General features: G+C 40.1%; 2 protein-coding genes across 6 annotated transcripts; both read left to right on the top strand.

The window, feature by feature from the left end:
- Positions 1 to 5,870: 5,870 nt before the first annotated feature.
- Positions 5,871 to 12,850, top strand: LOC147512550 (20 kDa chaperonin, chloroplastic-like). Of its 5 annotated transcripts, XR_015215021.1 has the most exons (6): positions 5,925 to 6,236; positions 6,304 to 9,510; positions 9,592 to 9,759; positions 11,099 to 11,167; positions 11,368 to 11,445; positions 11,643 to 11,704. XR_015215021.1 is itself a non-coding variant. In XM_086595588.1 (5 exons), exons 1-5 carry the CDS (start codon positions 10,988 to 10,990, stop codon positions 12,438 to 12,440), a joined length of 435 nt encoding a protein of 144 aa, XP_086451714.1. In that variant the 5' UTR covers positions 10,805 to 10,987; the 3' UTR covers positions 12,441 to 12,850. The 5 variants fall into 5 exon arrangements, 1 of the variants encoding a protein (XP_086451714.1); XR_015215020.1 differs by having other exon boundaries at positions 5,871 to 9,426; XR_015215018.1 differs by having other exon boundaries at positions 5,871 to 9,510.
- Positions 12,851 to 13,003: 153 nt separating this feature from the next.
- On the top strand, positions 13,004 to 24,390 carry LOC147512549 (putative disease resistance protein RGA1). Its single transcript, XM_086595589.1, is given in 9 exon segments — positions 13,004 to 14,089; positions 15,252 to 15,308; positions 15,643 to 15,761; positions 16,318 to 16,388; positions 16,821 to 19,346; positions 19,349 to 21,118; positions 21,510 to 21,674; positions 21,768 to 21,937; positions 23,140 to 24,390. Coding segments are annotated over 2 exon segments (3,219 nt in total). The 5' UTR covers positions 13,004 to 14,089; positions 15,252 to 15,308; positions 15,643 to 15,761; positions 16,318 to 16,388; positions 16,821 to 17,827; the 3' UTR covers positions 21,049 to 21,118; positions 21,510 to 21,674; positions 21,768 to 21,937; positions 23,140 to 24,390.
- The last annotated feature ends 205 nt before the right edge of the window (positions 24,391 to 24,595 follow it).

The raw sequence follows: 24,595 nt of genomic DNA, 5'->3' as shown, positions 1-24,595 counted from the left end.
CACGTGAGGTTCAAACTCCATCCTCTCCATTATCAGAGGAGACATTTCTCTCATGCTTTCTTCTCCCTTCGTGTATGGACGACATCTTGCCATGATAAAACCTAGGAAACAAAGGTACTGTCACATGAGCTAAAGTTTTATCCCAAGCTCTTCTCAAAAAAATAACACTCACAGACGAGAATGAACGTACCTGAAGGAGCAGCAACGAAGGTAGTGCACAACAAAAGGGCAGAGCGAGAAGACAGAGTTAAGCTTAGGCAAGAAGATGAGCAAATACCTTTTTGGTATTCGATGAGCAGTTTTATTCGATAGGAAACGTCTTTTCCTAAGCGCCTCATAATTACCTTGAGACGCCAAACGCCATCTGCCCGCCATCATTATGTTCCTTGAACCGCTCGCCTCCCTACACGTGTCACGCACGCGAGGGAACACTGCCGTTAACGGCACTGAACACAACACGATTCGACCTACTTCACGAACCAGAGTCCAGCGAACTGGTGGCCTCATTACGAGCAACACCTCGCAGCTGAAAGCAATTTAACAACAAGATGCTCATACAAGCTTACCAGTCATGTGCAGGGAAGTTGTCACTGCAATGCACCCGCCATGCTTTGTTATACGCAGTATAATCACACAACTATGATCAAGCAAGCGACTCACACATAATAAGGGAACAAACAACAAGCGTGGCATACCAACAAACAATGACCTGTCCTACCAAGCTTGAAACATAGTAAGTTAGCCGAGTTGCTGAGACTACTCAGGAAATCCAACCCGACTAAACGATATTCGTCCTCACATGAGTACCCCAAAACAGAATGGGGTACCAGATCACTCACAGTACTGGCACATACAAATAAAAAGACGAACTGCCCAGGTTACCCCAGGAAACCAGCTCTATTGTATCACAGCTTATAAGCTGACAGCATAACACAACAAACTTACAACTTGCCATCTCTAGGCTCAACAATTAGTTCTCCAGGCACGAGTGATTCATCAATCTCAGCATCCCTCCCAGTCACCATAATAGATACTCCATCCAAGTCTAAACTCATAAGCACATCAGACACAGAACATCAGTTCGCGGTATCGCAATCTCCGGCATGACCTCTGAAGCAGCAGGAGCGCCACTAATTTCTCCCGGCACCTGTTCTACCCCGATGTGAGATGTACATCGTGCATGATCTACCTTCAGAGCGTTGTAGTCCGCCTCCAATTCAACGAAGTCTGCGTCCAGAACGTCATAGGCTTTGGTAGCGTCCTGAGTAACCTTCTTGCGGTAAGGGCATACTCGTTCGACCTACCAATTTCCACGGTTCTTTGCCGGGGCGTTCTCTTCAACTCCACTGTAGTTTTTGCCTCGGATCTTACGCCCGGTGTCTTTTCGGCATCTTGGCGGATTCGGGCTTTGATGAGCTTTCTTGAACCTTCCAGCCTCCTTGCGTTCCATCTTGAGACCTCACGGATATTTTTCAGCTCATCATCGCGACTTCACTTCACCACCGCTTCTCTATCTGCCTCCGCGAACTGGGCAATCTCTTTCAATTTCTGAAACCCACTTACCAACTACAAAAAACACACGCATGGTTAATAGCCACAAAATACCAAATAAGTATACGTGGAACGATTACATCAAAGCGAAGATAAACACGCCGCATACCAAGCATTGCGCAATTTCCATTCGTTTCAGGTTATCAGTCAACCTTTTCTCATCCAGCTCCTTGCGATTGCCATCCAGAGCTATCTGTTCTAACAGTAGCTCGCTACCTTACTCGATCTGAAGCTACAATCACTTCGCTTCACAGTTCGTTGCGCCCCATGCTCGTCCAGATACACAAAACCGCCCCTCTAGGTCGCCGTCGGAACCACAACCTTTCCTTTCCACTTTTTTACGCGAAGCCTTCGCCCGGCTTTTCGCCCGGTATTTGGAGTTCACGCCCGTCGAGGCGCACTAGACCCCGCCCCAAAAGTGGCCAAGTCCATGACCTTCTCAGGTCGCGCCCCACTCCGGCGAGAAACCGTAGCCCCAGCCGGGCCACCATCAGAACCGCCCCCTGCGCTGGAACTTTCCCCAAGAGCGTGCGCGCTTTTCGCCTTCGGACGGACTTTCTTGCTTTCGGGAGGAGTCGCTACGGCCTTCTCCGACCTGCTCCTTGCACGAGGGTTGAAAACCACCGTTTCCAACTCCATAGGAGCATCGATCGAACCCCGCCGGGGCGTAAGCTTCGATCCTCCGATCTCACGAGGCACCCCTCTAGCAGTCGCCTCATCGCCATCGCCGTCGTCGCCTCTCTTCTTGCGTTACCAAGTCACTCATTCGCGCCTCCATCACTTCTTCCCTTGTCAGACCTCGAGCTCGATCTTTTTGCGCCTTCCTTTTTTCCCGGATCGCAGGCCCACCCTTTTCCACAAAGAAATGGGCAACCTCAGGCAACTTCGCTTGTTTTTCTTCACGAAGTCGGCCCGTCGCGAACCTCTCTATCTCCCCACGATCAGTTCGCTTCTTCACAGAAAAATCTACATCAAACACAAAACAAAGACCTGTTAGAACACCTGTCAGTCGTTCAGAAAAGCAACAAAAGAAAAATATTCCTACCCACCGGATATGTTACAAATCCTAGTTTGCAACCTACACCCGTTAGCACAGTAGTTGCCAACTAGAAGCAACGGCCTCTTTGTCCAGGCCTCGTTGCTCACACCGTCGATCACAGCAGAACGCGTCGTCATCGTTTGCAAGATAAAGTTCAAATTACCAGATCGCCTTATAACATAATGCTCAACTATATCGGACACCCCTATGTCGTATTCCCCACTCGCATTCAACAGGTCAAACACCTTAAACAATCGCCAGGTGTTACCAACGAACTGACAAGGAGACTTCCAACAATGGGCCAAGAAGTCACATACCAGTTTCGAGAACGGTATTTGCATATGCGCTCTCAGCTGGCCCTCACAGATGATTATTCCACCATTCGGCGGGTTATACTCTTCACTCCTTACATTTTCGCTCAACCGTGGTTCGTATATCTCCAGGTCGGGGACGTTGATCCCATACGCTGCCCTCAGTTTGGGAAACGAGTTTGCAGCACGACGGTTTACACTTCTAAGGGGCAACTCGCTTGATGACGACATCTCCCTCGACTGACGTCTTCGCGCCACGCCCACGCCCGACCTAGATCGGGTATTACTCTCATCTACCCTAGCTTCCTCATCCAACTCAACCTCAACGCCAACAATTCTTGCTTCTTCGTCCTCATACTCTCCATAACTTAATGATATCTCACGAACCTCCTCCGATCGAGTATCATCAGAATCAGACATTATAACGAGCCTTTTTTATCAATTACTCAAGCTTAAACCCTACAACCTTACAATGACCTACGTACTTAACAAATCGCACTTGAAAGAGAGGAATGCAAATTGCAAATGGAAAGGTAACAGCAGCAGAAGCACTCACCTGAGGAGCCCTAGCTTGCATTTTTGCGGAAGAAGCAAACACGAAATACCTTTTTGATTGTCCCAAATTTGATTTTGTATAAACCGCCCATTCAGTTACCAAGAAGCTATGATTACAGCCTATGCTCTAGCCCACACACGTGTTCCAAGATACGGTCTTTTCAGCAGTTCCGTATAACGCGCCGACACGTTTCTTCCTCAACTGCTACGATTCTGTCACGTGCAAATCACGGCACAACTTCCCCTTCCCGCCAAATCATCTTGCCACATGATTCAAAAGTTGCGCCATCCCAGTCGGATCGTCCACCACAGTTCGCTCATGCTCCACACGTTCTTCCATTTTTTCTCTCAGCAGAACGTTTTCCATGACATAAACACTCTACTGAGAGGGGGCTGTGTAGGGGAGTGATATCCTCATAAAGATATCATGCATGCGTGGAGCATAAGCGAACTCAGGGCATCGACCTCCAAGACCTGTGAGCAGCTCCCTGGTGAATCCAGGACATCGACCTCCAAGACCGACTGTGGCGGCTCCTTGTGAAGACATCTGCGCAATAGGTGAACCCAAAATATCGACCTCCAAGATTGATCGTGGCGGCTCCTTTCATGTAGGTGGTATGAACTAAGATGTCTCAAAGATTAACACATGGCGGAGGCGTAAGCCTCCAATAATAAGGTCACCGGAGGTAATCATTACCAAAATCTTACTTGTATTTCCCACCACCTGGAAATAGGGACTACCGCACCAACTCCCAATCAACACACGACTTATAATACAACCAGCCTAACATTCATTCACAATCTCCACCTTACACGTGTGCAAGGGACACACGTGTCTCTCGGATTGACATTTCCTCAAGCCTATAAATACCACCTATTTGAACTACGTCGGACCTGATTCCTCTGGCCCCTAAAAAGAAAACTAAAAGAGGATACGTAGGCAGCTCGCTCATAAGCGAACTCGGTCCCTCCAGAAAATCTCAATCCTCTTCTCTCTCCTTTTGCAAACCCTAAGGAAAACCAAAACACTCCTTTACACTAGGAGTTTTTTTTTGAACGAAGTAGGGATTTTATAAAGAATGAAAAAATATACAGGAAGTAAAAGTTTCATATGCTATTAGAGCTTACAATTTCAAACTTAACTAAATTTATAGTATGTTCAGTAAGGACATTCTAGTTTTGTGATATAGCTTGGTCTTGTATAGCTCCATAACGTGTGTTTTGGAATATAATGAGTGTTGGCACCCTTCTTTGCTGCCACATCTGTTCTGAAATTGGCTCCCCTATATGTGTGAGAAATGTGTCAGTAGTCAAGCTTATGAATAGCTCTCTTCCACCTAGCTTGCAGTTTCCAAGGAATTGTGCCTTTTCCGAAGGCTAAGACAATAGATTTTGAATCACATTCTACCCATAGATGTTTCCAGTTATTGCCTCCAGCCACTTCAGCTGCCAGTACAATGGCTGTGCATTCAACATCATAGCTTGTAGTCATCCCCATTCCATGGGCTAGAACTCCCAGCAACTCTGCATTGTTTCCTCTGAATATCACTCCCGCACCACCAAGACATGAGTTGTTGTGCAAGGTCTTCTATGTCGTGTGGTTGCTTTTACTAAGCATATTGAAGACAGATCATCAATTGAAGACACGTCAGCAAATCAGTTAAGAGTTAGTTAGTTTGTTAAGCTTAAGACAGTTGTAAGTGACAGCTGCTCATTCAGTTAGTGTGTAATGATTGTATATAAATAGAGAACCTTCCTTTGCAATGATTAAGATAATGAATTCTATAAAATCAGTTTTGAGATCCATCCTTGTTTTGTCAGCTTTCACAGTTCACAGCTTTTGGTTTTACGATTCAGGTAATTTGTCATGCAATTACAAATTTACTTTTAGATGTCTTGGTAGGAGTCCTTTATATCAGTTAAAGTTAGATAGAATGACAAAAAATCTCAAATTTTATTTGTAGGACCAAAATGAGGAAATTTGAAGCGCAAGGAATGAGTTAAAAGTCTCAAATTTTATTTGTAGGGACCAAAATAGAAATTTGAAGCGCAAGCGAAATGAGATAAGGAAAAATCTCTAATTTTGTTACTAGGAAATTATGGTGTAACAGACTGCTACAAAGTGCCAACTGTGTGGTTCAACAGAATTGCAGCATGCAATTTCTCCAACATATCAAACAGGAGTCAGTAGCAGCAGGAGAGTGCTCGTAGAGTTGCAAACACGTATTTATAGTTTCACGTTATCAGTAAAACGAATAACGTATTTATAGAGTTGCAAACAATAAACGTTCAGCCATTTATAGGCTAACAAGGAAATGATCATGTTTATCTCTTGCCCAATTCCTTAATTTTACTGAATCTATTGTAATGCTGATTGACATTCCAAAGTCCAAACCAACTGTCTGACATTTCTTTACCACGCAATACAACTATTCTCTGCAAAGTCATTGTAATGCTTTTAAGCGTGTGAACAAAGTCATATTCGAGAAACATCTCTTGACCCACCTATGTGAATTAATGGTGTTGGCTGGGTCGTGGGATATAGTTACTGAGAAAGTGTGTGGACTACATTTTGCAAATTGTGCTAACAACAGTTACCAAAAAAAATTGTGCTAACAACGAACCTAGGCAGCTTTGCCCTTGCATTTACAAATTGGGTGTCTTCTCTTTCTGGTGTTTTTCTTCTGATTGTGATATACATTACCTGATAACTTATCACTATGGCTCATGCAGTGATCTCTGGTGTGTTGGAGCAATTGCGTTTTATCCTCCAAACAGAGGTGAATCTATTGGTAGGTGTACGTAAAGAAGGCGAAAAACTCACTGATACACTCTCTCTTATCCTAGGAGTGCTTGAGGATGCAGAGGAAAAGCAAATCAAAAGCGGAATAGTGAAGGGCTGGTTAGAACAACTCACACGCATCTCCTATGTTGCTGACGATGTATTGGATGAGTGGAAAACCGAAATTCTCAGCTCACAGATCCAATTACTTGATGTCGACTATGCTCCTCTCAGTGAGAAGGTTTGGTCCTGCTTGTTTTCTCTATTTTCTTGTTTAAAAAGTGATAATGTACACAATGATTTTGGTAGTAAGATGATTGACATAAACGAAAGACTAGGGACTGTCAGAGATATAACTCTACTTAATCTCACCGAAAGGCAAAGTCGTGAAGAACCTCGACCAGTAACGAGCTCTATTGTTGATGATTCTGAGATCTATGGTCGTGTTGATGATATATATTGTATAGTAAGCAGGTTACTAAGTGAGATTAGTCATCATAATTCACATGTTCCACTCATCTCCATAGTTGGTACAGCGGGTTTCGGCAAGACGACACTTGTGCAAGTAATCCTCAAAGATAGGCAAGTGATGAAAAACTTTGAAAAGTTGATGTGGGTTTGTGTCTCGAAGCCTTTTGATCTTGAAAGGGTGGCCAAATCCATTATTCAACAAGCTACTGGTGATGTACCTAGTATTGTAGCGTGGCAAGATCTGCATGAACGTTTGTCTGAATCCATACAAAGAAAGAAGTTCCTTCTTGTGCTAGATGACGTATGGACCTATGATCCAGAGATTTGGAGAAAATTGAAGGTCTCACTAAAAGGTGGTGCACATGGAAGTAGAATAATAATTACTACTCGAGATGAGAACATTGCAAAGAGGATGACCTCCACCTATATACATAGGCTTGGGCAATTGTCTGATGAAGAGTGTTGGTCGTTCTTTAAACATATAGCTCTCAGGGAAATACAAGACAACCGCGAAAAGTTTGAAGAAATCGGAAAAAAAATTGCCTGTAAGTGTAAGGGTGTCCCTCTAGCGGTAAAAATTATCGCAAGTCTTATGTGCCTTAAAGGATCCGTACTAGAATGGGAAGATGTATTGGCAAGTGACATATGGGAAGTAATGTCAGAAGATGAGCATGGTTTTTTACCTTCTCTTTTATTAAGTTATTATGCATTGCCTTCACATTTGAAGCAATGTTTTTCTTATTGTGCTATCTTTCAAGAAGATGCGGAAATAGATAAAGATGAATTGGTCAAGCTTTGGATGGCGCAAGGTTTTCTTAGCTATGATAGCTCAAAAGATCTGGAGAAAACGGGTACAAACTTTTTTAATGATCTCGCGATGCGCTCTTTGTTCCAAGATTTTAAAAAAGACAGTGAAGGCAACGTCATTGGTTGCAAGATGCATGACCTTGTGCATGATTTTGCCCAACATCTCGCCAAGAGTGAATCCTCTATTTTTATGAAGAATGATAGAGAAGTCGGTAACATCAAGTTGCGTCATTTTGATATAGCAAAGGGCTCTAGTAAGCACCTTAAATTACAATTATGTCAGATGACATGCCTTCGGGTATTGAACTTGCATAAAACTTCTCTTGAAGAACTTCCAGATGAGGTGGAGAGATTGTTACATTTGAGACTCCTCAACTTGTCTTTTAACAGAAAGATGAAGAAATTACCTGAAACAGTATGTAATCTATTTAATTTACAGATGTTGAAACTAAATGAGTGTTATTCTCTGAGGAAACTACCTGAAGGAATTTGGAAATTACCTAATCTTAGACATCTCGAACTGAAAGAAACTTTTGCCTTGAATTATTTCCCACGGGGTTTGGAGCGATTGAGGTGCCTTAGAACATTAAGTAGAGTCAAATTTAACGGTGGAAAAGGATGCCAGATTGGAGAGTTAAAACTTCTAGACCATATACAAGGAGAACTAAGAATAGAGGGATTGGGACAAGTGGCGGACCCAATAGAGGCAGTACTACAGAAAAAAGAAAAGCTCCGGTCCTTGGATTTACGGTTTTCTGAAGAAAGACATGATGATGCAAGAAGAGAAGAAAGTGTTTTGAATGGTCTCCAGCCGCATACAAACTTGGCAAAGTTGTATATACTTTTTTACCAAGGGAATAAATTTCCGTCGTGGATGTCAAACAATATAGCCTTACCCAATCTGGTGAAACTGGAACTGAGAGACTGCACTCAATGCTCGGAATTGCCTGCTTTGGGGAGACTTCAAAACCTTGAACACCTTGAATTATGGAAGCTGGGCTCAGTGAAACGCATTGGATCACGAGTTTTATGGACTGGGAAGTACTGATGGTACTTCTACCGGTGGTGAAGATTCAGTAGTCGTGTTCCCGAAGTTACATACGCTTAAGATTTATAATATGGAAGAGTGCGAGGAGTCGCATATGCCGTTCCGAAGAGGCGTGGAGGTTTTTCCAAAACTTCGCAAATTGATTGTTATTAATTTGATGAAGCTGCAAATGTTACCACCAGGTCTCGGAAAGCTAAAATCTCTAGAAGAACTTATTCTACAAAGAGTGGGCCTTGTACTTTTCGGACTTATTAGCAGGAACACTGGGGACGATGATAATGTTACTCTTATTAGTGCTCAAGAAGAAGAAGGTTTCATCATGCCCTGTCTTCAGGTATTGGAGATCTCGGATTGCCCTAACTTGAAGGTGGTGCCGCACTACTTGTTTTCTCCCGCACTCAGAAGTCTAGAGATATCTAGTTGTCCACAACTGACCGGGAGGCAACCTTGCCTTCCTCACCTCCTTGAGGAGCTGATATTACGGAAGGATACAGGTGTTCTTTCAAAGTCAATAATCAGTGGAATTGGTTCCCCCGGTCACAACTACCCATGTCTTCACTCTTTCTCCATCTCTTATTCTACACAGTCGTCACTTCCCCAAGGCTTCAACCAACTCACTGCAATTCAAACGTTGGAATTTGTTAATTGTGAATTCCTTGACTTCACGCCAGAGGATTTGAAGCATCTCCCCATGCTTCAACTACTGGAAATATCTGGTTGTCCAATTCTGGAAGAACGCTGCAGAAAAAGAGAAAGCTGGAGCACCAATTCCCACATTCCAAAGATCGAACTTAATTACAAAGACTTCATCCCAGAATAACCGATTGATCAGTAAGCCAGTGACTTGTTCACCTGCAAACCTGTGAGTTTAAGTTCTTCTTTCTCATTCGGTTACATTGTTCATCCTCGTTGCTTTGTGTAGAACAAGCTGGAAATTATTGTCAAGGTGATTTCATTGTCCTTTCCAATGCTCTGAACTGTTTGTTTGTGTATTATTGTTAATATTGTTTTTTCCATTGTTGTCTAGACTGGAGTGCAAATTGTGTACTCAAAATATGCTGGGACAGAACTCGAGTTTTATGGATCAACTCATCTTTTATTGAAGGAAGATGACATTGTGGGTATTCTTGACTCTTGAGACTGATGAAGTCAAATAAAACTGCTGGTGGCTTGTTATTAACTGAGGCTAGCAAAGGTAAGTGGTCTTTGACATACCTTTTTGTAAGTAGTTGTCCAAATTTGGTTCTTGATAATTAACGTTCTCATGTTACCAAGAATCGTGTCAAACTCACAATAATAAAACATTTCTTGTGAATTTAGAAAATGTGAATTTAGAAAAAGTTTTAAATTTGTATTCGTTATTTTTATCACAACGACTTTTAAATTAAATTCTTCTGCTCTACGTGACTCTATGCAAGTCAAAAAAAAGTACAACAAAGTATCATAAAGAATGAAGAATTAAAGTGCCCCCAACAAAAAAACTCAAAAAGAAATACAACAAAGTATCATAAAGAATGAAGAATTAAAGTGCCCCCAACAAAAAAACTTAAGCCCACTTGAAGTCTTGAATGCACTACTTGCCTTAAACCCATTGGATGCACTACAACTCCTAAATCCAAATTAACCATGAATTATACAAATTGTTTGTTTTGTAATAGTAAAGCTTCAATACCCATATAACATTTTTCCATTGATAACCACCGTACTCTAGCTCAAACTGTTTTGGGCAGAAACAATTGTATGGCTTAGAATTAGCTAATTTAGTAGTTACCGAAAATCATATACATAATATATCCACTTAAAATGTTCATGAAAGTGTCACGAGCAATCACCATACACTCTGTATGATTTCCACTTGCTTGGACAAAACCGATATACTGGAAACAAGTTTGCACCAAATACCAAATCTCGAAAATCCTATCTAATTGTTCTAGATCCACCCGACATCAAATTGCGATGCACTCAGTGAAATGGCAAAACAATAAACGTTAAATTGCGAGGGTTTTCTAGCCATTTCCTCATTTCTCCAAAAAAAAATCTCTCACTACTTCAAAAAAAAAAGTTTACCTTCGTTTTTCAAATGTGAAGTTCACTTCTTCTTCTTCTTGTTTGATTGGTGTGTGTGAATTTTGTGAAGAAGTTCCAATAATGGAATCTGGTTACAAGCCTGTGGAATGATGGAATAGAGTGCTGTTTTGTTGTCTTGACTTTCTTCTTGATGAATTAGGTGTGAATAATGTGTGATATGCTTATCTAGTATTTTATCTGCACTTCTTTTTATTCTTGGCCATTTGCTTGAATGACAATGGTTTTTGGAAAATAAGTTTAAGAGAAAGAAATGATTTGTTCAGGCATTTTAGAGTCAATAAAGTTTTGCGATTTTACCCCATGTCAGGCACACTGTTACATAGAAAATTAATGGCATGTATTTTACCTGTAGTTGCTTCTTGAGGAAAATGTGCAAACCTGTAAGTTTAAGTTCTGCTTTCTTCATTTGGTTACATTGCTCATCCTAATTGCTTTCTCAACTGTAGGAGTTATTTTGCTTCCTTCAACGGCCCAATCAAAACCACAAGGACGTGAGGTTGTTGCTGTTGGGGAGGGTAAGACTCTCGGGAGGAACAAACTGGAAATTAGTGTCAACGTGGTTTCATAGCCCTTTCCAATGCTCTCAACTGTTTGTTTGAGTATTCTTGTTTATATTGTTTTTTCTCTTGTTGCCTAGACTGGAGTAGAAATTGTGTACTCCAAATATGCTGGGAAAGAACTTGAGTCTGATGGATCAACTCATCTTTTATTGAAGGAAGATGACGTTGTGGGTATTCTTGAGACCGATGAAGTCAAAGATCTCAAGCCTCTAAACGACCGTGTTTTAATCAAGGTCAGATAAATTCATCCTATGTATATTGTAACTATTGTTATTAATCCGGTGATCTAAGAGTCCGTAACTAGTGGAACTTAAGAAAAAGGTGATGTTTTTTAAGGCTCCCCAGATTTTGTCTGTATTAAAGTTAAACACGTGCTTTAAAATGAGATTTTAATTTGATATTCACTTTTAGCTGGATTACATTGTTTTAGGTTGCTGAGGCGGAGCAGAAAACTGCTGATGGCTTGTTCTTAACTGAGGCTAGCAAGGATAAGCCTTCCATTGGAACTGTAAGTGGTCTTTGACATACCTTTTGTCCGTAGCTGTCCAAATTTGGTTCGTAATAATGAACGTTGTTAGGTTATGGGGTTCTAAGTTCTAACTACCAGTCTACTATTAAGTGATGCACAGTTTCTTCATATCTATGGCATTGCTGTATAAAAGGTTTAAAAAAATGCATTGGCGCCTGAAGTCTCAAGGCGTGCACCTTTTATTTAGTGTGTTGAGACTTAAGTCTCACATGTTTCTTTTCTTTTCCCATTTTTTTTTTTCCAGTTTTTTTTTTTTTTTTTTTTAAAATACTTTATCCCCCTCTTAACTTTTTTAAAGATTAAATACATTTGGTTTTGTTTTGAGCATCAAAACACCTCATTCAATTAGAAATCCCAAACTTCTCTCATCAAACCTGATTTTTCCTTTTTCTCGTTTATTATTATTATTTTATTGAGGCTGAAGCCTCAGGAGCCTCTGAAGCTCGCCTTATACCTTGTAGAGGCAGTGAGCCTCAAGGCTTTGATGCATATAGTTTAGTATCTGTTTTCAAATAGTTTTCGTGAATAATCAGGCCTTTCAGTTTCAGGAGACTTTTATGTGTATGGTACTGTGTGTGTAATGTTTGTTCATTTCATGTTATGTTGAATTAGGTGATGCCTGTTGGTCCTGGTCCTCTAGACGAGGAAGGCAACAGGAAAGCGCTGACCATCACCCCAGGGGACACTGTCTTGTACTAGAAATATGCTGGGAATGACTTCAAGGGAACCGATGGTGCTGATGATATAGCTCTTAGGGCATCGGATGTGATGGCTGTGTTGTCATAAAAGTTGTGAAGACGTCATAGTTTCTTAATATATTTTTGGACGTTGTGTTATACCGAGTAAATTGTTACTAATCCCAGTGCGTAAACAGTTGGAATTTATTCTGGCATTTTCTTTGTCAGTTATAAATTAGTTTTAGCAGTGTAACTTTTCGTAGTTTTCTAGACCTGTGATATATTTGTGTACCCCTGTCAAATGAGTTGGTGGTATGGGTGGAAGTTTCGTCAGTGGGTGTTCCAATTCAGCAAATGTGACATTTCTGTACTCATAAAGGTCTTCAGAATGTTTGTATTTTTACCAGAATAATATAAGCAGGTTTAATTAAATTGAGCTGTCTCAAAGTCAGTGACACAAATTTGGAGTCAAATAGAATTCCAATGTATTGTTTGTCTTGGGTGAATTTACCAGAGCAACTATGTAAGAATGGAATTGTGGAAAGAACTGTGAACTTTTAAGAAACCATTGCCGTGACAATGTAAATCCTTGGAATGTGATTCTGCAATGAAAAGTAGGTGGTGCATAGAATTGGAATAGACTTTGAAGACGCGTTGAGAGCAATTCCTGATAAGGCTACGCATGACCTCATCTTGCAGGTCAGCAATTAAAGAGCCAGGTTGAGTTATTCTTGGCAAGAACCGAACTGAACTACAAAAAAGCAAATGTCGAAGGAACAAATTTTCACAAAGGAAGTCTCAACTTTCCACTTTCAACAACTCGGCTGGGAGCTATGTCGTGAGCTTGCTTTCACGGTTCACAGCATTTGGTTAAATTTCATTTATAGGACCAAATGAAAGTGAATTTGAAGCGTGAGGGAAATGAGATGAGGGTGGCAAAAAGTCTCAAATTTTGTTACAGTGTCAGCTTCCCTTGCCAACTGTATGGTTCAACAGAACTGCAGCATGCAATTTCTCCAACACATCAAACAGGAGTCAGTAGCAGCAAGAGTGTGCTCGTAGAGTTCATAATTTATACCAAAAGATTTTATATGGTGCAAACACTCACAAGAGAGAGTATTTATAGTTTCACTTTATCAATAAAACGAATACCTGCCGCAGCTCGTTCAGCCATTTATTATAGGCTAACAAGGAAATGATCATGTTAATCTCTTTCCCAATTCCTTAATTTTACTGAATCTATTGTAATGCTGATTGACATTCCAAAGTCCAAACCAACTGTCTGACATTTCTTTACCACGCAAAACCAACTGATTGACATTTCTCTTTCTGTTGTTTTTCTTCTCATTGTGATATTCATTACCTGATCACTTATCACTATGGCGGATGCAGTGATCTCTTTGTGTTGGAGCAATTGCGTTCTATCCTCCAAACAGAGGTGAATCTATTGGCGGGTGTACGTAAAAAAGTGAACAACTCGAAGATACACTCACTCTTATCCGAGGAGTGCTTGAGGATGCCGAGGAAAAGCAAGTCAAGAACGAAGCAGTGAAGGTTTGGTTAAAACAACTCACAAGCATCTCCTATGATCCTGACGATGTATTGGACGAGTGGAAAACCCGAAATCTCAGCTCACAGATCCAACAACTTGATGCTCCTGTCAGTGAGAAGGTTCGTTCTTGCTTGTTTTCCCAATTTTCTTGTTTAAAAAGTGTTGTTACTGTACACCATGGCGTTGGTAGTAAGATGAGGGACATAAACGAAAGACAAAGTCGTGAAGAACCTCGACCAGTAACAAGCTCTTTCATTGATGTATCTGAGGTCTATGGTCGTGTTGATGATAAAAATATTATGGTAACCATCTTACTAAGTGAGAGTAGTCATCAAGATTCACATGTTCCACTCATCTGTCATCTCCATAGTTGGTACTGGCGGTTTCAGCAAGACAACACTTGTGCAACTAATCCTCAAAGAAGAGCAAGTGAACAACTTTGAAAAACGGATGTGGGTTTGTGTCTCAGAGCCTTTTGATCTCGAAAGGGTGGCCAAATCTATTATTCAACAAGCTACTGGTGATGTCCCTAGTACTGTAGCGTGGCAAGATCTGCATGAGCGTTTGTCTGAATCCGTACAAAGAAAGAAGTTCCTTCTTGTGCTAGATGATGTATGGACCTACGATCCAGAGATTTGGAGCAAGTTGAAGGTCTCACTGGATGGCGGTGCACATGGAAGCAGAATAATAATCACCACACGAGATGAGAACATTGCAAAGAAGATGGGCTCCATCTATATACGTAGGATTGGGGAATTGTCTGATGAAGATAGTTGGTCATTCTTTAAACATATAGCTTTCAGGGAAAGACAAGTCGATCTCAAAAAGTTCAAAGAAGTTGGAAAAAAATTGTCTGATGAAGATAGTTGTTCTCACGAGTCTATATCTGTTGTGTGCGGGCTGTCCACTTTATAACATTTTATGCTCCACTGTGGGGTGCTATTCTTTTCAACGGACTTACATACTTCCAAGTGATATGCATGATCAACAATGCAACCCGTGTATGTATATGGTTATACCAGAATTACTATAGGAAGTATATGTGTTCCAGTTGGTTTAGGAAAATATAAATGGACATAATGTAATATGTGCCATTGTAAGGGAGTAAAGTGGTCAGATGGGGAAGGATGAGTGGGATAAACCTAGTTGAAATGTCTTAGTTATCTTGACAATAATGTGAAAACAAGAAAACGAAAAATAGTAAACAATAAATTGTTGATGTGTATTTACACCGATTCTAGATTCTAGATACACTCTGACACAATGTTTCTTTTACTTTAGATGGCAGTGGGCATGTCAGACCGATCACATCCATCTGATACAAGGGCAGACATGAAGGTATGCTATGTTGGCTTATCAATTATCACTCTATTTGACAATTTGCAAGTTTTCCAGAGAGCAAAATCCTTGTCCTCCTGTAAAGGAAGTTATTCTTGTCCTCAGAATGTTGCTCAATGCAATTGTTACATAGTTTTGGAGGACGTGCCTAGAAATGCTTCTAACTTCGATGTGACAGTGCTTTTCCTTTCCAGTTATAAACCATTTCACGTTAGATAGAGCTCTTTGGTATAACGATTCCATATACACTTGCGTTCATGCTAGTTTTCATTTTCTTGTGATGGAATCGCATGTTATCTTGTGGTTCATGCTGATTTTGGCTTCTTTTTCATAGGCTTTAAACAGATGGGGTCATGGGCATTTGGCACAATCAATCGAATACATGATTTCATTGATCCAGGCCACAAAAAATTTTGGCTCTCATTTCTGGATGTTGGAATGGCTGAACTTATGGTATGTATGAAAACCTCAGTTATTTTTAAAATTCTCAAGTTCAGCTGCTTGAAGATTGGGAACCTGACATTTACAGTGATATCGATTCTGTATATCAATTTATATGTAAGCAAGGAACTAGATTAACAGTTCTTTTCATTCTCTCTCCTTTCCGCGTAATATCCTTTCTTCATCGTTCAGCATGTAATAAATGACACATTGTAGAGTGCCACCTGCGTATCCAAAGAGTGATCCCAGAATCTTCCCCAGGACTTGGCTAAACCTGTCGTCATCCGCCTTTCTTATGTACTCTAGATGTTCAACACTGACTGTATTCTAGTATTTTGAACAACAGCTTGATTTTTCCACATGTTTTGCCCCTATTCTTAATTCTTCATTGGTTTGAGTTTTTGTTAAATGCTTTGTCAAAGTCTTTATTGTATCAGACTTTACCTGAGATACTAGAATTTATTTAGAGTTGAAGTGCGTAAGAACTAATCAACTAATTGTTACAATTTTCATGAGCTATAATTATCTAAGTTTTGTCAGAGATACTGAGCCATTGATGCTGATTCAGGGTCTTTTCAACTCAATTGCATATGGTCTCAACTCTTCAGTGCGGCAGGCAATACATGAAAGACTGGATCTGTAAGTTAACAAAAACTTGTTATTAGTTTTTCTTATTTTTCATAGTCTTAGGTATTTATACTTTCTCACCATTGAAGAGACCACCCCTTTGAGATCTCAGATGCCAATACATAATTCTGTTTTCCCCAGTTTTCCCAGACATACCATCTGTTTTATGATAAAGAACTTTTGTTTTCCTTCACTTTTAAAGAGATGTTTTGAGGTGATTCAATCATCAGATTTGGTCTTCTATGATGTAAAACATCCTGAAAAGGCAGTGCTGTTGGTTCACTCAGGCTTTTTACTATGCTACTCATACATGTCTTTTTCTTTAGTTCTGTTCACTGCCCTGGGCTGCCTCTGCTCCTTTAAAACCAATTTCTGGAAGTGCACATCGTTGGCATTATCTCCTTTTGTGTTTCAGAAGTACTTAGTTTGGTGTATTCTGAGCAGGTGGTGCAGAAAGACTGCGTAGATGGTTACCAGCTTCTCTAAAGCTTAGAGGCCAACCACAAGAAAGTGCATTAGTCTCATTGAAAGGCCAAGATGAGCACTAGCAGCTAGTTTGTTTCCTCAACTGTATCAGCATTTTAACAAGATATCTTCTTCACATTTTCCTAAAATTTCAGAGAGATGGAGCAAAGGGCATTCTCACAATTCTTTATCCAAGCGATTCAGATTACTTGTGTTTCTCACAAGTGCATCTGTTTGTACACTGTCTGGAGAACCAATGTCACCACGTCTTTGCCCACATTCTTTTGCAATTCTGCTTCGCTGATTACTCGCCAGCCTAGTGGAATGTGCTACAAAATTGTTGTCCTCGACCGTAACTTCATATCCAACCCAGTGTTAGTGTGTGTGTAACTTGATAACAGATGACCCTACGGCAATTGCACCATTCTGACAGCTGACTTCAGAACTCAATTTAATCATGTATCAGATATAGAAAAAGTCTGTTTGGTGTCTGTATTGAGATTGTAATGTTTTAAACCAATTTTGCACTCTGATTCTTCATAATATTTCTTTGATAGATTATTAATTTTACATGATCTAATTGACGAACGGTAGTAAGCCTCACTTCAGAATTGTGTTCGTATAAGGCCTGGGGGGCTTACAAAAAGACATTGTTTGGTTTGACCCCAGGGGATTCAATTTAACCCTGAATGATCAGCGGTTTCATCTCTACATTCAATTTTCTTTCAGATTTTAACAAGAGCAGTCTATTACCAACGCAGAACCCTACATCCAATCAAAGCTTTTTCTTGATTCGTTACAGTCGTCTGCAATCACTGGAGATTATTCCCAAGTCATTGTAATAAATAAATAAATAAATAATGTTCTAGACCCACCTATGTGAATTATTGGTGTTTGAGACAAAGGTTAGGTGGGTCGTGTGACTACAACGAACCTGAGCAGTCTTGCCCCTGCATTTGGATAATTTCTCTTCGTTTCTTATCACTATGGCTCATGCGGTGATCTCCGGTGTGTTGGAGCAATTGCGTTCGATCCTCCAAACAGATCAGGTGAATCTATTGGCGGGTGTAGCTAATGAAAGCGAAAAACTCGAAGATACACTCGTTTTTATCCAAGCAGTGGTTGAGGATGCAGAGGAAAAGCAAGTCAACAACCCAGTAGTAAAGGTTTGGTTAGAACGACTCACACGCATCTTATATGATGCTGACGATGTATTGGATGACTGGAATACCAGAATCCAACTACTTGATGCTCCTATCAGTGGGGAGGTTTTGTCCGGCTTATTTTCTCAATTTTCTTGTTTAAACGAAAGACTAGATCGGATTGTTAAAAATAAAGCTCTACTTCCTAATCTCTCTGAAAGTCAAAGTCGTGACGAACCTCCGAGATCAACGAGCTCTTTTGTTGATGATATATATAGTATAGTAAGCATGTTACTAAGTGAGACCGGTCATCAAGAGTCACATGTCCCACTCATCTCTATAGTTGGTACAGGGGGTTTCGGCAAGACGACACTTGTGCAACTAATCCTCAAAGATGTGCTAGTGACAAACAACTTTGAAAAGCGGATGTGGGTTTGTGTCTCGAAGCCTTTTGATCTTGAAAGGGTGGCCAAATCCATTATTCAACAAGCTACTGGTAATATCCCTATTACTGTAGTGTTGCAAGATCTGCATGAATGTTTGTCTGAATCGGTAAAGGGAAAGAAGTTCCTTCTTGTGCTAGATGACGTATGGACCTATGATCCAGAGATTTGGAGAAAATTGAAGGTCTCACTTAAAGGTGGTGCACATGGAAGCAGAATAATAATTACTACTCGAGATGAGAACATTGCAAAGAGGATGACCTCCACCTATATACATAGGCTTGGGCAATTGTCTGATGAAGAGTGTTGGTCATTCTTTAAACATATAGCTCTCAGGGAAATACAAGACAACCGCGAAAAGTTTGAAGAAATCGGAAAAAAAATTGCCTGGAAATGTAAGGGTGTCCCTCTAGCGGTAAAAATTATCGCAAGTCTTATGTGCCTTAAAAGATCCGTACTAGAATGGGAAGATGTATTGGCAAGTGACATATGGGAAGTAATGTCGGAAGATGAGCATGGCTTTTTACCTTCTCTTTTATTAAGTTATTACGCTTTGCCTTCATATTTGAAGCGATGTTTTTCTTATTGTGCTATATTTCGTGAAGATGCAGAAATAGATAAAGATGAATTGGTCCAGCTTTGGATGGCACAAGGGTTTTTAAGCTATGATAGCTCAAAAGATCTAGAGAAAATTGGTACAAACTATTTCAATGATCTCGCGATGCGCTCTTTGTTCCAAGATTTTGAAAAAGACAGTGAAGGCAACGTCATTGGTTGCAAAATGCATGACCTTGTGCATGATTTTGCCCAACATCTCGGGAAGAGTGATTCCTCTATTTTTACGAAGAATGATAGAGAAGTTTGTAACATCAAGTTGCGTCATTTTGGTGCAGCAAATTATGTGGAGGATATTAGTGCGCATCTTGGGTATTGGACTTGAGTGGCACTTTTTTTGGAAAAGAACTTCCAGATGAGGTGGAGAGATTGTTGCATTTGAGACTCCTCAACTTGTCTTCTAACATTAAGATGAAGAAATTACCTGAAACAGTATGTAATCTATTTAATTTACAGACGTTGAAACTAAATAATTGTAGTCATCTCAGAAAACTACCTGAAGGAATTGGGAAATTACGTAATCTCAGGCATCTCGAACTAAACGCAACTTATGGGTTGAGTTATTTCCCACGGGGTTTGGAGCGATTGAGATGCCTTAGAACCTTAAGAAGAACCTTAAGAAGAGTCAGATTGGATCGTGATGGTGGAAAAGGATGCCAGATTGGAGAGTTAAAACTTCTAGACCATATACAAGGAGAACTAAGAATAGAGGGATTGGGATAAGTGGCGGACTCAATAGAGGCAGTACTAAAGAAAAAAGAAAAGCTCCGGTCCTTGGATTTGGTGTTTTCTGAAGAAAGTGATGAAGAAAGACATGATGATGAAGAAAGACATGATGCTGCTGCAGGAGAAGAAGAGAGAAAAAGGAAAGAGAATGTTTTGGATGGTCTCCAGCCGCATACAAACTTGGCAGAGTTGCGTGTAGAAGATTACGAAGGGAATAGATTTCCGTTGTGGATGTCAAGCATTAATACATATTTACCCAATCTGGTGAAACTGGAACTGAAAAGCTGCAATCAATGCTCGGAATTGCCTGCTTTGGGGAGACTTCAAAACCTTGAACACCTTAAATTAGAAGGGATGTGGTCAGTGAAACGCATCGGATGCGAGTTTTATGGACTGGGAAGTACTGATGGTACTTCTACTGGTGGTGAAGATTCAGTACAATCGGTAGTATTGTTCCCGAAATTACATACGCTTGAGATTGGGTATATGAGAGAGTTGGAGGAGTGGCATCTGCCGTTCCGAAGAGGCGTGGAGATTTTTCCAAAGCTTCGCACATTGACTGTGTATGATTTCATGAAATTGCAAATATTACCACCAGGTCTCGGAAAGTTAAAAATTCAAGAACTTTATCTACAAAGTATGAAAGGTGGAGAATCAGCACCTCCAGTTGCAGTGTTCCCAGTATTGAAGAAACTTACATTGTCTATCTTGTGGGAGTGGGATGAAATAAAGCTTCCAATAAGAAGAGATGAAGAAGGTGGAGAAGGTTTCATCATGCCCTGTCTTCAGGTATTGGAGATCTCGGATTGCCCTAAGTTGAAGGTGGTGCCGCACTACTTGTTTTCTCCCGCACTCAGAAGTCTAAAGATATCTAATTGTCCACAACTGACGGGGAGGCAACCTTCCCTTCCTCCCCTCCTTGAAAAGCTGAAATTATTGGGGGATACAGGTATTCTTTCGCTGCTAATCAGTGGAATTGGTTCCCCCGATCACAACGAAAATGACTACCCAAATCTTCACTCTTTCTCCATCTCTTATTCTACACAGTCGTCACTTCCCCAAGGCTTCAACCAACTCACTGCAATTCAAAATTTGAATTTTTTTGATTGTGAATTCCTTGACTTCACGCCAGAGGATTTGAAGCATCTCCCCATGCTCCAACGACTGGAAATTTTTCGTTGTCCAATTCTGGAAGAACGCTGCAGAAAAAGAGAAAGCTGGACCACCAATTCCCACATTCCAGAGATCATCCTTAATGGGGACGACTTCATCCCAGAATAACCGATTGATCAGTAATCCAGTGACTTGTTCACCTGCAAAGAAGAATCATGCATCAGCCCAACCTCAACAGGTAATTGATTTTATGATTTTCAAAATCCCTCATTTCTCCAAACACCAACCAACCCAATCCTCAAATCTCTCACTACTTCAAAAAAAATTAATGACATGAGATTAGTGCACAAATGTTTGTTTTAGATAAGATATGAATGGGTTGTTTTTTGGAAAATAAGATTTGTTCAGTATTTTATCTACATTTCTGTTTATTCTTGGCCGTTTGGTTTTTGGAAAATAAGATTAAGAGAAAGAAATGATTTGTTGAGGATTTGTTTTTGGAATTTGTGTCAATAAAGCTTTGCATTTTATCTGTAGCTGCTTCCTTAGGAAAATGTGCAAACCTGTGAGTTTAAGTTCTTTCTCATTAGGTTACATTGCTCATCCTTGTTGCCTTTTCAACTGTGCAGTACACTCAAGATAGAGTCCTTGTTAAGATCAAGTCTGCAGAGGAGAAAACTGTAGGAAGTATTTTGCTTCCTTTCACAGCCCGATCAAAACCACAAGGAGGTGAGGTCGTTGCTGTTGGGGAGGGTAAGACTCTCGGGAAGAACATACTGGAAATTACTGTCAAGGTGATTTCATAGCCCTTACCAATGCTCTCAACTGTTTGTTTGTTTGTTTGTTTGCGCATTGTTGTTAATATTGTTTTTTCCCTTGTTGTCTAGACTGGAGTGCAAATTGTGTACTGGGACAGAACTCGAGTTTTATGGATCAACTCATCTTTTATTGAAGGAAGATGACATTGTGGGTATTCTTGAGACTGATGAAGTCAAATAAAACTGCTGGTGGCTTGTTCTTAACTGAGGCTAGCAAGGATAAGCCTTCCATTGGAACTGTAAGTGGTCTTTGACATACCTTTTGTACGTAGTTGTCTAAATTTGGTTCTTAATAATGAACGTCCTGAGGTGATGGGGTATAACTAGTCTTCTACTAAATGATGCACAGTTTCTTCATATCTACGGCATTGCTGTATAAAAGGTTTAATAAAACGCATTGAGGCTTAAGCCTTTTATTTAGCGCCTTGAGGCTTAAGCCTCACATGTTTTTATTCTTTTCCCATTTTTTTGAGAAATGCTAGATAGAAAAATAGAGATAGCGTCCTACCCATTTTAGGGGGTAGGACCATCCTAACTCACACTATATACCAAAAACAAGCAATTGGGCACCGGTTACGGATTTAGAGCAAAATATTGGTTTTGTTTGTAATTAAAGTTTACTCCCAAGGACTAAGAGTTGAGAAGAATAATTCCCCAACCTTCTCTTTCGTTCAAGATCTCTTGTTGTCAATCTCGGTTAAGTTTCTTTTAACGGTTTGTTTTCGGATATTTTGATGTTTGTTTTAACATGAATTCTTATTGCATATTGATATTTAGATGATTGATTCTATGTGAACTGTTTGATTAGCTCTTAAAGTGGAGATTTTTATGCATGTAGTAACTATAAAACCTACACTAGATTTGATGTTTAAAGTTCTTGCTGATTTGATTTGGTTTTTTCGAAGAATAGTGGATTGTGAAGTGAAAAGATAGAAAACAAACAAATATTTCAAATCAGACTACTATTTCCAAAATTGAAAGTGAAATTGGCTTTATACACCTCAGGGATATTAGATATTTTATGCAGATAATGACTTTATCCATCTCTTACTCCCTTGAGAAGTTGTTTTCTTTCATTGTCTACCTTTGTTAGGAAGGATTGAAAACTTTATGCTATCTAGCAGATTATTTGAGATAAAGTTGTTTTTAGAATTGGCTTGAATATGTCTCTACTAAAAGGGATGATGGAGAAGTTGGAAGAATATTAGGAAATACATATTAAATTCCTGGAAAAGGAGAAGGACCCAATCAGCATGAAAATCTACCGCAAGTATGGATAGATGCGTGTCTTAATAATGAGTTCACACAGACTAGTTCACTCACCAATCCAATTCAGTTTGATACCCAATTCTTGATTAAAATCCATTTTAATGAAAATTTGTCACTGGATTTTTTGAGTTCCGTTAATCACTGATTTATAATTTAATTTCTGCAATTTCAGGTTGGTTTAGACTTATAGATTATTAGAGATTTAGAGCAATTCAAACATTGGGCTTTTATAATTGTGAATTCCTTGACTTCACGCAAGAGGATTTGAAACATCTCCCCATGCTTCAACTAAGAATAGAGGGATTGGGACAAGTGGCGGACTCAATAGAGGCAGTACTAAAGAAAAAAGAAAAGCTCCGGTCCTTGGATTTACGGTTTTTTAAAGAAAGACAGGATGCGGCTGCAGGAGAAGAAAAGAGAAAAGGATAGAGAGTGTTTTGGATGGTCTCCAGCCGCATGCAAACTTGGCAAAGTTGTATATATTTTTTTACAAAGGGAATAGATTTCCATCGTGGATGTCAAGCAATACAGCTTTACCCAATCTGGTGAAACTGGAACTGATATTCTGCACTGAATGCTCGGAATTGCCTGCTTTGGGGAGACGTCAAAACCTTGAAGACCTTGAATTATGGGGGCTGGGCTCAGTGAAACGCTTCGGATGCGAGTTTTATGGACTGGGAAGTATTGATGGTACTTCTACTGGTGGTGAAGATTCAGTACAATCGGTAGTAGTGTTCCCGAAGTTAGATACGCTTAAGATTGGGAATATGAAAGAGTTGGAGGAGTGGCATCTGCCGTTCCGAAGAGGCGGGGAGATTTTTCCAAAGTTTCGCACATTGAATGTGGATAATTTAATGAAGTTACCACCAGGCCTCGGGAAGCTAAAATCTCTAGAAGAAATTTCGGGCCTTAAGCTTTTCCAAATTGATGATAATGTTACTCTTAGCGCTCAACAAGTTGCAGTGTTCCCAGTATTGAAGAAACTTACATTGCTTGACATGCCGGAGTGGGGGAGCAGGAGGATGAAATAAAGCTTCCAATAAGAAGAAGAGATGAAGAAGAAGAAGGTTTCATCATGCCCTGTCTTCGTGAATGAGAATCTCTTTTTGCCCTAAGTTGAAGGTGGTGCCGCACTACTTGTTTTCTCCCGCACTCAGAAGTCTAAAGATAGATAATTGTTTTCCTTCCTCACCTCTTTGAAAATTATCTAGCGCAAATTAGCATGGACAAAAGATGTTGTATTCTTCAGGAGGTCCAAAAGACGCCCAGGTTTTGCAACGAGGATAGATAGTTTTGTATAAACAAATTCAAGTCAAAAGACATAGCATATAGAAGTGAAAGTGATCAGAAAAGTATATGTTAACAATTTCCTTAAAATGTACTGGAACATTGCCATAATAGATTAGAGGGAACTAATGCTTTATATTGATGTGCCTTCATAATAATGTGACGAACTTGCAGGATGAGTGAATATACATACATCAAATAAAGATGTGTTTTTAACATTTTAAAAAACCAAGCTCTTCCAGTCATGTTTTTGAGGAACCGAAGGTATTCTATAGGTTTTGTCTACCAACATTTTTGTTTTGATAGCTAGAACTTTCATCCTTAAATCCCATTTCCCCCCG

This window comes from Coptis chinensis, chromosome 3, assembly GCF_015680905.1.
Source record: "Coptis chinensis isolate HL-2020 chromosome 3, ASM1568090v1, whole genome shotgun sequence".
Lineage (NCBI taxonomy): Eukaryota > Viridiplantae > Streptophyta > Magnoliopsida > Ranunculales > Ranunculaceae > Coptis > Coptis chinensis.
This window is presented reverse-complemented; position numbering and strand designations above follow the sequence as displayed.